Raw genomic sequence first — 12563 nt, forward strand, 5'->3', positions numbered from 1 at the left:
GGTTGAGTAATGGCTGAGTCAGTTTGCCCTTGGAACTAGCTTTTTAGTTCCTCATTCTCCTGGGGCTTGGGGGTGTAAGCCTGAAGGGTTAGGGTCTTTCAGGATCCCAGCATGGCCAGACATAATGCCAGGAGAGCCTCGTGATTTTTGCCACCAGTGAAAAGATTTTTTAAAAAAGATTTATTTATTTATTATGCATACAGTGTTCTGTTTGTATGTATGTCTGCACACCAGAGAGGGCACCAGATCTCATTACAGATGGTTGTGAGCCACCATATGGTTACTGGGAATTGAACTCAGGACCTCTGGAAGAGCAGTCAGTGCTCTTAACCTCTGAGACATCTCTCCAGCCCCCAGTGAAAAGATTTTTTAAAAAGTCAAAATGGGTACCTTCTGGTGGGCCCGGCCAAGGTATGGCATTAAGAGATCATACCATGTGCAACAGAGTTAGTATAAGAGGTTTATTGAGGGAGGGGACGTGAAAGAGTGAAAGCCCACATTGGAGTGGGCACATGGAGAGGTGGACAGACAGACAGACAGAACAGGGAAGAGACAAGAGAACCAAGAGGAAGGGAAGAAGGGGGGTGCCAGTGACTTGTCAGCTCAGTCAGGGTGGAGGGCTCAGGGTCAGTCCCTGGGAGAAAAAGCATCTGGAGCCACCAGAACCCTGGACAAAAAAACCTAGGCCACCAGCACTGGCTACAGAGGGAGGAGCAGGAGGGCAGAGGTCAAAATCCCTGGATAAGGGAGTTCAAACCATTGTTTATAGCGAATGGTAAGAGACAGTCCATAAATTTGGATACATTTTGCAGCAGACACCCCAGGTGTCTGAGGATCAGGATTAGATCCAGTGTTGCCCATTTCTAAGGCTGTGCTGGAGACTGAAGGCTAGGATGAGGCATCCTACTCAAAAGCCTGGAGCCAGCAGTAGGGACGGGTGTAGCCTTTGGGAAGGACGTCTCCTAACAAAAAGGTCCCCCAGAACAGAGACTGCTCCAGAATGGACGGGCTTTCCCTGGCATGGCCAAGGCTTGGCAGGGGATCCTAAGGGTCCTGGACCCAGAGAGAGATATCCAGTACTTCTGTAGGTGGTGACTGAGTAACAGATAACTTGTCCTGAGCTAAAAGTTGATCATATCTGGCAGAAAGAAAGATAAAGTGAGTGGCTTCCCAAATTGCTGGAGCCCAGCACGTAGGAGAGCTCAGCTATTCCTGGGTTTCAGCACCAAGATAATAGGTTTTCTGTCCCCAATAACAGGTTTCTCTGCTGATGCAGGAAGCCAGATCAAGCTGAATTGAAAAAGTGTAACAACATTATTTGAGCAAAGCAAATCCCGGGTTGGTTCTCCAGTCCCGGAGACCAAGCAAGGCCAGAGAAGCCGAACAAGCGCCTGAACTAAAGCAGGGAGATTATACAGCTTGTAGGCAAGCGGGGGATGATGTGTCTGCCATAAGCTGGGTTTGTGTCCAAGTGTGTACAAAAGTTGACCACGTTAGGTGGGGACTTGGGCTTCAGGGTGGGAACTGCCTTAGCTGCCTTGGCTGCCAAAAATGCAAGAACTGGGCTTTTGGATGCCTTCCTTTCGTTCAGAGATTCTCTGAGTGGGCGGGGCTTGGAAAGACAGGACTGGGCCTCTGAGACAGTTCAGGAGCTGCAGGAGCAAGATGGAGGTTCTAACCAAACACCGTGTTTTGGCGGAGAGCCTACCGCGGTAAACTGGGGCTGACAAAGCGAGTTAGCAGGGTCAGTGCGGCAGAGAGCTGTCATCCAGATCCCCAGAGGAGAGAGCTGCCGGCAGGATGCAATGCCATGGCTGAATACTGCCTGGAAGTCACACCTTAGCAAACAAGGGGAACCTAGACAACCTTGATCAGGAGGACCCTCTGGGTCAGAAGTGACATAACGAAAGACACCAAATGTCACTGCATTGCTAGAAATTGCAAGAAAGAGAAGCAGCGTCTCGGGAGGCAGCACTGAGCCACACCCCACCTGCCCAGATATCTGTATCTTGCAGGGTGACATGGTCAAGCTGAAGGGACCTAAGAAGTTCTGGAGTCCCTGTTGCTTGAGACAGTGACTGGAGCCAGCCTTAGTCCCAAGTGTTGTATGTTTGAGACACTCCAGCCACACATCCTCTCCCTGGCCCTGAGGGAGCATGCCATGCTTGGCCTCCACTTGCTAATACTGGTCCATGGGACTGGGTCTAGCCTTTGCCAGGAGGGGACACACACCCTGTTCAAGTCATGAAAATCACTCCCACATCATCAGAGCCACACCCTTGCCACCTTCAGGAAGGTGACTTTAGTGGAAACAGGGCTCCATTGCCTCGATTTGTCACCCATTGTCAAACAGACAGCAATCCAAAGAACCTGAAATACGTGCCTTTATTATTTATCCACTGAAATATCATGGTTTCCTTGTTACAGTACAGTGAAATGGAGTGTGACAGATGTGGAAAGAAATAAGATCAAAGTCTGGGTTCCTGAGCAGATGGGAGAGGGTACGTGAAACGAATTACAAAAAAATCAACAACCCTTCCGACAATGCCGTCCAGTAAGAATAGGCCTGTCCTTTGGAATCCCATAGCCTCATAGAGGCTCACAGCACCTTGCTGTATGACACTGGTCTCAAGGACAACGTCACTGTAGCCCTGGTCCCGCGCAAACTGGAGGACAGTTCTGACCAGGGCTTTCGCTATCCCCTGTCCTCGATGCTGTGAGGACACAGACAGGCGAAAGAGCTGCAGCTGCTTCCTTCCTAATGGGGGATCCTTGACTGGCTGAGCAGCCACTGACCCTACTACCTGTCCCCCAGACTCAGCCACCCAGAAACCCGCCCCAGACACACTCAGGTAGGACTTGGTGATATCAACCATGTCTGTGTGCAAACACATGGACACATAATTCTTCCAGGGTTGGCCTGCAAGGAACCGCAAGAATAGAAGCAGAAAGACAATGCATACAACAGCCAGGAGCCAGGAGCCAGACACCAGGACTGTGGCAAGAGGCACCCCAATTAACAGCAGGAGGGTTCGGGGCAGTTTCAGCAGGTGGCGGAAGGTGGCAGGGATGTGTTCCTCCATGCCCATGGAGAACAGTTCTAGGACTCTTTTGCGGTCCCTCTCCTGGTACGTGCGGATGTGATAAGGAGCCATGGGTAGACTTCTGGATCTCAAATATCAGCAGTCACAAGAGACAGTGAGATCTTTTTTTTTCCCCACGCCTTTCTTGAGCCCTGCAAGAGAGAGTAGAAGCCATCTGAGTTCCCTCCACCCCCCACCCTGCTCCCAGCCTTGCAGGAGCCATGTAGACTTTGCTCAAGGGTGTGTCTTTTAGTATCACCCAAGAAAAAGCTGAATACCACTGGGGAAACATGTTGGGTCAGCAGCACCTGATTAACTCCCAAGTTCTTCCCTTTCTAGACATGTGACCCTGAACATGTCACGTTACCTCTCTGAGCCTGTGTGTCTTTCTCCCAGACAGGGTAAGATAACACTTTGTTTCTAACGTTGCTTTGAGGATTTAAAATGGTGATCTGTATGCAGCACAGACATGATTAGTCCCTTCTCCTCCTCCCTCCTTACTCAGTAACTGGCTCCCTGTTATTTTGATACCTTAAGACGGCACACTAGAAACAGGATGTGGTGTCCACAGCTATTGGCTTCCTCTTCAGGGTCTGTTGATAGCAGAACCCCATGTTCCCATGGGCAAGTTTCAGAAAACCCTCTTCTCCCTGGCTGGGAAGATTAAATCTGCCAAAAGGGCAGAAGGTCATCTCCAAACACCCCACCCAACTCAACCCCTCCCCACTCCAACCTTGAATCCCTAGGAACACGGTCAGACTACAGGTCCACTGGAGACTTCCTGCCTGGCTTTGCCCATCTCTCCTCTCACCTGGTACCACAGAGCTGAGAGCGGTCAGGATAGTCTCGGCCTCTAAATGGCATCCAACGAAAATCTGCTAGAACTTGCCTCACTCTGGGGAGCAGCCTCAGCCTGGCAACTCATTGGCTGGCTCCTGGATAATCATAAAGCAAAGGTCAAGAGCTGGAATATGACGGAGGAGAGAGCGGCAGGCTCTGGAGTGCCTCTTGTGGAAGGCCTGCTACCTCTCTTCCTGATTCCTTCCCACCATACCTCTCACTGAGCACACTTGGCCTCCCTGAGACGTACCAGGCTCCCCTACGCACATCTGCTCTGAGTGAGAGGACTGTGCAACTCACTATTGACTCACACATCCCGAACAAGGGGCTGGGCTCTCTGAATCAAAAGAAGGCACTCCATCTGGCCTTCCCCCTGCCCAGGCTGTACCTGTACATGTACAAAGGGATCTCGGCAGCCCCAACGCTGCTCTCCTTTTCCTGCTTCTTATCATTAGGCCCTAACTGAGCCGTAGTGGGGAGGCACCTGCTGGGCTGCACATGTCCTTCTCATCAGTAGTGTGGCAATCCAGGTGACAGGCTCAAGCAGGCCTAAGGAAGAGGATGTCAGAATTCCAGGAGCTGTGCTTGTGAGCTTCTGGAAAGCATTCTATCTCAACCATTGAGACATTGATGATCCCCTAGTCCTGGTTAGTTTTCTGCTGCTGTGATAAACACCATGACCAAAAACAACTTGGGGAAGAGAAGACTTATGTGGGCTATACATTCCATCCACAGTCCATCACTGAGGGAAGCCAAGACAGGAGTTGAAGTAGGGCAGGAACCTGGAGGCAGGAACTGAAGCAGAAGCCATGGACCAATGTTGCTTAGTGGCTTGACCTCCATGGCTTTCTCAGCCTCCTTTGTTATATCTCTCAGGACCACCTGCTCAAGGGTGGCTGAAGGAACCCTGCAGGTTTCCAGGCAGGGAAGCGAACCCATGAGGAGATGAGAATGAAAACTCAGTTCAGGTGGACTTTGTCCACCTGGACCAGACTTGGGGAGTCTGATGCAGGTGGTTCATTGTCAGCATATTTAAAACACAGTACAGCCGAGAGGTGGTGGCACATGCCTTTAATCCCAGCACTCGGGAGGCAGAGCCAGGCAGATTTCTGTGAGTTTGAGGCCAGTCTGGGCTACAGAGTGAGATCCAGGAAAGGCGCAAAGCTACGCAGAGAAACCCTGTCTTGAAATAACAAACAAACAAACAACAACAACAACAACAAAAAACCCACAGTACAATTTGGGAAAAAGTTTCCAGGCGACAATCATTCCAATTCCAGGCACACAATAAAGCTTAAGGTGGGACTACTTAGAAACTCCTTTACAAAGTGCATGTGTCTCCAAGATGGGTTCTGTAGATAAACAGCCTAGGGTCTGGTGTGGTCTCTGACTGAGACTGCACAGAGGTCAGAAGGCCATCAAGTACCTGTGATATTCCCCCACTAAGGACGGGTTCCACTAGCTCGGAGCTAGGGAGGGAGAGTCTGGAATGAACATACTGGTGGAGTTAGGTGAGGTCTGCCCCTATAGCAAAAGGTGGGTGAGGTCTGCTACTACAGAGAGCCCAAAAGTCACCAGGTCATTAACAATATCTACTCCCAGCTTTCTGGGCAGGTATTTTATCTCCTCTATTGACGAGAAGGCCCCACGTGTTTGACATTCCTGCTTTCCCTAGTTATCTGTGGATGCAAAGACCTTTGTGTCCCCAACAGGTGGCTGTCTTAGTGCTCTATTGCTGGGAAGAGACACCATGACCACGGCAACTTATGAAATGAAAGCATTTAATTGGGGTTTGCATTCAGTTTCAGAGGTTTAGACCATTTCCTCATGGCAGGGCCATGGCAGCACACAGACAGACATGGTAGCTGAGAGTTCTACATCTTGATCCAAAGGCAGCAGGAAAAGAGATACACTGGGCCTGGCTTGGGCATCTGAAACCTCAAAGCCCTCCCCCAGTGACATACTTCCTCCACCAAGGCCACACCTCCTACTCCTTTCAAATATACCGTTCCCTAAAGCATTCAAATATATGAACCTGTGGGGGCCATTTTTATTCAAACCACAATAGTGGCACCACCCACAATTGGGTGCCCCCCTGCATCAATCATCAAGCAAGAAAATGCCCCCCAGACTTGTCTACGGCCAACCTTATGGAGGCATTTTCTAAAATGAGGCTCCCTCATCCCAGATGACTCTAGCTTGTATCAAGTTGACAACCCCCCAAAAAAAAAAAAAACAAAAACAAAAACAAAAAACCCAAAAAACGAAATAGCACACTCCTCTGCATCTCCCTCCTTGGAAGAAGATCTCACCTCCTTCCCTGATGTGGTCCCTAAGGTTGCCTGCTGGTGAAGCCCTGCTTGGCAGCCGGCAGCCCCATGTTCAGTTACAGGTTTCTTTTCTGACATACAACATGCTCGAGCGTTGGTTAATACTTGTGTGCCTTGGTTCATGGCAGCTCCCCGAAGAACCCAAGGTGACAGGCGACAGTGAAAAGGTACAAAGACAGAGCGGGAGGGGTGGAAAAGCTTTCCCACGAGAGCATGCAGTGTGCATCTCTCCCCTTCATGAAAATACCTTGAGAGTGCGGAGACTCGTCATCCAGTCCGAGGCCCTTTCAGCAGCCAGGCGTGGCTAATGGAGAGTGGCAACAGAGCCAGCCTGGACCCTGCCAGACCAGAGAACTCAGCAGTGACCACGGCAGGATTGAACATGGCCTGGCTATATTTGGTTTGGAGTTGGGCAAAGCAGCTTGAGCTAGGCACTCCCAGCTCAATGGGACTGGGAAAATGGCCAGGCAACATGGAGAAGCTCCCCCAAATGAAGAGACCAAGTAGCTTCTGGAAAAAGATTATAGAGAGCTAACTGAATGTAACACTGCTCTTTTGAGGAAACAACAGATAAAATCTGTGCTATCTGTCTTAGTTAGGACTACTATTGTGTGAAGAAACACCATGAATGAAGGCAGCTCTTAAAATGAGCATTTAACTGGGTGCTTGCTTACAGTTGTAGAGGGTTAGTCAGTCCATGGTTGTCATGGTGGGAAGCAGACAGATATGGTTCTGGAGCGGCAGCTGAGAGCTTTACATCCTTATCCAAAGGTAGCACACAGAGACTAGGCCTGTCATGACCTTCTGAAACCCACCCCTAGTGACACACCTCCTTCAACAAAGCCATACTTACTCCAATAAGGCCATACCTCCTCGTCCTTCTCAAACAGTTTCACTCTCTGGGGACTAAGCAGGCAAAGATATGAGCCTATTGGGGCCATTCTCAATCATAGTACCGCAGTATCTTTCCTTACTGCTGTTAGACATTGCTAATTTATTTTTAGGGTCTTTAACCACCGAATCACTAAACCAAGGGGAGCTTTCTTGAAAGGGACAGCAGTGATCCTGCAGAGACCTTGCCCACCCTCTGTGAAAACTGTTTCTTCATATATAGTACTAACATTCAAGTATATTAAGGATCTGTGAAAACATCTGGAAGAACAGGAAAAAGCATCACTAAGAGAACAGGAATGAAGACACCTGCATGGGTGGGAAAAGAAACGCTCAGGATGTTTGCTATTTTTCCAGAGAGGACAAGATTTCAATTCCTTGAACCTATATCTCACAACAGCCTGCAACTCCAGCTTCAAGGGACTGCATTCACCCATGCATGTGTGCGCACGCGCACACACACACACACACACACTTTCGAAGTCTTTAAAAAACCGATGAGTGAAGGCCAATTGGGAATTGCAGAGCGCTACAGCATCTGTGTGCTGTGGCAAACCCTGTAAGCTTTCCAATGAGGCGAAAGAAGGTTTTAAGGCTCACGGGGAGCATTACACAATACAGGGAAACAGCCCCTCTTGACCACAGGGGTTAAAACAGCAGCTCAAGGACCAATAGTCACAATGGCACCACCTCCATCTTAAACTGCCTGTCTTGGGCAAGTGGCCCGGCGGAGGTATTCACTGTACGAGGCTGTGGTAGTCTTTGCTCAAGGGTGGCCCTAGCAGGATTTTTGTTATTTCTTGCTTTAGGGCACACAACCTTGACATATTTCCTTGTAACCAACCAAATTTCCTTACTGACTTATCCCTTGGTTATTAGTTGACTTAAGTGATTCTGGTTTAATTTTTGACAACACGTATAGAATAACTAGAGTGTGTTGGCACAGTTGGGCAGGGTAAGGACATTCATAATACTGGGGTGGGAACTGGCTGCCATACCTCAGTCCAGCCCTGAGTTTGGAAGCTTCCAGCCAAACGCCAAGGCAAACCCAGGACTCAAATCTAGGACCAGGACATAAACTTGTCAGGAAGAAACTGGTTGAGCAGACTTCTCTGCCTCTGGGCAGGAGAGAAATCCTTCTGAGGTTATAGTGACATGGATGTGCAGACCAGTGTGGGTGTGGGAAGAAACAGGGACCTCCAGAACCACTTTGGAGGAGTTTGGAATTTCCAAGCATGACAGAGAGAGCACAGTGGACTTTGTGCTGAGGGTAGCTTCAGAATCAGACTCACTGAGTGTAAAGTTCATGTTTATGGTAACGGGAGCTAGCCTAACTTGAGCCAGATTCCACATCTCTGGGGTGAAGTTGCTGGTTTGCCTGTGCCAAATTTCTGGGTCTGTTTTCCACATACTGAATTTTCCAGATGTCTGTGATGAAAAAGGTGAGCTTTTTCTCTTTTATAGACATTTGACACCCCTCTCCATGTGTCCTTTTACACCCTCAGAATTGTGAAACCATTACAAAGGCTGAGTATTGGTTGGGAAACAAAGGAGACATGTATTCTTGGCCAAGAGGAGAAGTGGATAGAGAATTTATCTGGAGATAAGGGCTACACAGTGAAAGAGGGAGGGAGGGATAGACTAATGAAGAGGTGGAAGTCCGTGTCCTCTCAGGGAAATTTGCATACCACTTCCTTTTGCTTCTTGTACAGTTCTTTCATCATCATGGCAATGTCAACCGTCTTGGGCACGGATGGGGTATCATTAGGATGCCATGCAGACTACAGTGAAGTTAGAGACTGTCTGGTGAACATTCTGACTGCCTTCTTTAGACTCAGCTCATCTTAGCCAGCCCTCCTAAACTACCGACCCCGAGTCAGGTGACAGTAAGGACCTTAAACTAGCTCAGTGAGTTTTACTCTCTGAGAATTATGATTTCTCTGGAAATGAACGTGCAACTTTATAAAATACACTAACCAATCGTTTCAGTAATTAAAAGAGAATGCTTCATTCATAGTCTTCGTGTTGGGCTTGTGTAATAGTTTAGTGCTGGAATGTTTCTGTATGGAAGGCTTTGTCACCAGCAGGTAACACTGTTGGAAGACGGTAGACTCTTCAGGAAGTGGGAGACAGTCATTGGAGGTGGGTCTAGATGATTATACTAGATCTCTAATCTGTTCCTTTCTCTTTCTACTTTCTGGTCACTCTTAAGTTAGCAGTTGTAGACTTCCACTAGTTGCTGGCGTATTAGCAGCATAGTTGTTATGAACGCGACAAACTACCCTCTGTTTGGATTTGAGACATACTGTAACCAGAATACCCCACCATGAGAGTCTCCCTAGCTCAGGCCAAATTGATAGGACCAAGTAACCATGGGCTGAAACCTCTGAAACTGTGAGCCAAGATAAAACTTTCCTCCTCAAGCTGCTCCTGCCGGTCACCAGCTGCAATAATCTGGAGAGCAGGCCCTGCACAAGATGAGAGAGAAGAGACGGGAGAGGAGCTGATATGGGAAAGAACTAGATGGATGAGAACCTAGATGGGACAGAACTAAGATGAAGGTATTAAGATAGAATTTAAAGGGGCCACCAGATAAATGTAGAGAGAAATCAGGCAAGAAAGGAGCTAGGCATGAGAGCAGAACTGAGAGCTTGTAGAGAGAGAACTGTCACAGAATAATAAAGTATATGGACTAAGGAGTTTTGTGTACGTAGATTCATTTCTTTCCATCAAAGATAAAATTATTAGCTGGTTGTAGATTCTTCCTGGACCCTGGGAGGGGACTATCGAGGGGCTGGATGCCCCAAGTCCCTGATACAGACCCAAAGTTGCAGGATCTCCACAACACAGGACAACACAGGTCCCAGTGAGGGCCCAGCACTGATAGTGTAGCAGAAACCAGAGGCCTCAAACCAGACCAATGACTCTTTGCAATGAACACTTGGAAGTAAAGATAAGTGGACAAAGGGGTTTAATGTGTGACTCACTGTGTCACACTACAGCTTCCATGACAAGACTCTCCCCTTTTTATCTTTCCTTTTTAAAAATAAAATTTGTCTGGGGTGGGGGCTGCAATGGCAGAGGGACAGGATACGCAGGGACAGGAAACGAATGGGATTGAGATGATGTAAAAGACACAAAGTAAATAAAAAGAAAGTTAGAAAAACTTTTCTCCTCACAAGTTGATAGCATGGATATTTTGTCACAAAGAAGAGGCTGAATAATAAACTTATCTCTGAAGACCTAGGTGTCTGACAAAGAAGTCTAAGAACATTGATCTCAGAATCGGGATAAGTAAAAGAAAAAGAAAGAAGTGGGTGTCTCCATTATTATTTTAAGGTGAAGAGGGAACGTTTGTCCATTCTCCCTTTTCTTAGGACATGGTCTTTTTTTTGTGACAGCTAGTACACATCAATAAATATGAATCCCCAATGAAGAGCTCAGTTACTCATCAGACTCCTGGTCCATCAAGTACTGAATGAAACTGAGCCACATGAAGACTGGGATGATGAAGTCAGTTCTGCTTCTTGGGAAATTAAGCCACAGCTAAGCAATAGATGGCATATGCTGGTCCACCAACTGTCAGAGCATTGTGAGTCTGTGAGGGTATCAGATGCCCTGCCCTTCAGATGCAATGACATCCCATTATCCTCCTGACACAGCTTTTGTTTCTCTGGAACTTGTTTTTAAAATGCCTTTGTGAGATAGTGCTAATGATACTCTGGGCAATTTGGTGGAGGGCCAGCAGGTTCTGAAACACTTTAGCTCAGTTGCTGCCCACCAACCACAACTACTGAATGCCGAAAATTAGAAACCACCAAGCCAGAAACAGTGGCATTGTCTTTTTTATTTAAGTTCTTAAAAAGCATATAAAACTGGATTTTGTTATGACATTTTAAGGCATGAGTATCATTATACTCTTTGCTAATATTTGCTTCTGATAACCCCTTTCCCCTGGCTCCCAAGTATTTAAACTTTCTCTTCCCTTGGAGATATGCATTAATCTTAACAGCCGACAAAACCTCTTCTAAGTGTATGTCTGTGCTGTCTTCTCCAGGCTCTGGGTAGTTAGAGAGAAACAACAGGGACTGAACCGCTAGAAGGAAATGTTTTGCAGAGGAGCTGCGGCGCTGTCTAAGAGCCTGGGGTCTCCCTCTGGGACCCGAGAAAGATGACTGCAAATCCTAAATGGTCTTATAATAAAAACCTGGAGCCAGATATCAGAGTGAAAGCTGAAAGATCAGAGAAGCAGAGCAAACCACAGCCACTACTTCTTACCTCACCAACTCCTCATCCTGACAGAGCCTCTGCAAGAGAGAGAATTCCTGTCTCCTCCCACCTTCTTTTCTTTCTCTGCCCAGCCATATCACTTCCTGTCTCAACCTTCCTAGTGCTGGGATTAAAGGTGTGTGCCACCACTGCCTGACCTCTGTGACTAACTCTGTGGCTGGTTCTGTCCTCTGATCTTCAGGCAAGCTTTATTTCTTAGATTGCAAATATATCACCACATTTCCCTCTTTTTGTCTAAAATAATAAAAGAAGTTTATAACTAATATAAGAAAAACTATATACAATAAGTACAATAACTATATAAATATATACAGTCAAGAATTATATTAACGATGTCCAGTCCATTAACAATTGACAAGTTCAGAGAAAATACTCTATTATTTATCATATTTTGGTGAATCCAAAGTGTTGTACTTAATTCACTTTCTTTGCTAACTTACATTACAAATCAAAAACTATCTTTTGATGTCTTTCAAACTTATACACTTTACACCTCTTTAGTGACTTTCCTTTCTCAATTTGTTAACAAGGAAAACTAAAACTGTCTAGTCTTTAACTCCATCAGAGACCCGAGAAGGAAATAATATTACCTAAGTAAACAGGAAGTGCAGGCAAGCGACTTCCAAAAAATGTAATAAATGATAGAAACAGCTGGCTGCCTGGACAGTCACCCACGGTTCCTCTGCAATGTTGGGGCATCCATCTTCGGCCCACAGGCCTAGCATATTTGACAGACATTTCCATGAAGCAGTATTTTCTAAAGGGCTGACATACTTTGTCTTGGCAAAGTTTGGCAGCTCTTTCTTTTGTGTCCTGCTTGTCCATTTTGGACAGCATACTGTCAGCAGTAGAGGCAAGGGCACTTTCCAGCCCAGTGGCTAACCTTTGCCACATATAGAGTGTCTTCTGTGCCCATCATCTTCTCTGAAGCAGATTGGTGCCAGCAGCAGACATGTCTCATAGTCATAAAAAAAGAAATTAAATGATTAAAACATCTTAAATGCCATATTCTATGGATCTCTGAAGTGTTTAAAGATGACCTGTCTATCTAAAATGTATCTCTATTTGACCTTGAAAACATACCTAACCTGCCAAGTTCCATTGTAATAGGTGAGTAACTGCTAACCTG

General features: G+C 46.9%; 1 protein-coding gene and 1 pseudogene across 1 annotated transcript; both read right to left on the bottom strand.

The window, feature by feature from the left end:
- Positions 1 to 2329: 2329 nt before the first annotated feature.
- On the bottom strand, positions 2330 to 3998 carry LOC114685558 (N-acetyltransferase 8-like). Its single transcript, XM_028860193.2, has 3 exons — positions 3895 to 3998; positions 3615 to 3752; positions 2330 to 3235 (listed from the first exon to the last, which is right to left on the bottom strand). Exon 3 carries the CDS (start codon positions 3153 to 3155, stop codon positions 2469 to 2471), a length of 687 nt encoding a protein of 228 aa, XP_028716026.1. The 5' UTR covers positions 3156 to 3235; positions 3615 to 3752; positions 3895 to 3998; the 3' UTR covers positions 2330 to 2468.
- Positions 3999 to 10568: 6570 nt separating this feature from the next.
- LOC114685567 lies at positions 10569 to 12536 on the bottom strand (annotated as a pseudogene).
- Positions 12537 to 12563: the final 27 nt, after the last annotated feature.

The sequence above is a fragment of the Peromyscus leucopus genome, chromosome 3, assembly GCF_004664715.2.
Source record: "Peromyscus leucopus breed LL Stock chromosome 3, UCI_PerLeu_2.1, whole genome shotgun sequence".
Lineage (NCBI taxonomy): Eukaryota > Metazoa > Chordata > Mammalia > Rodentia > Cricetidae > Peromyscus > Peromyscus leucopus.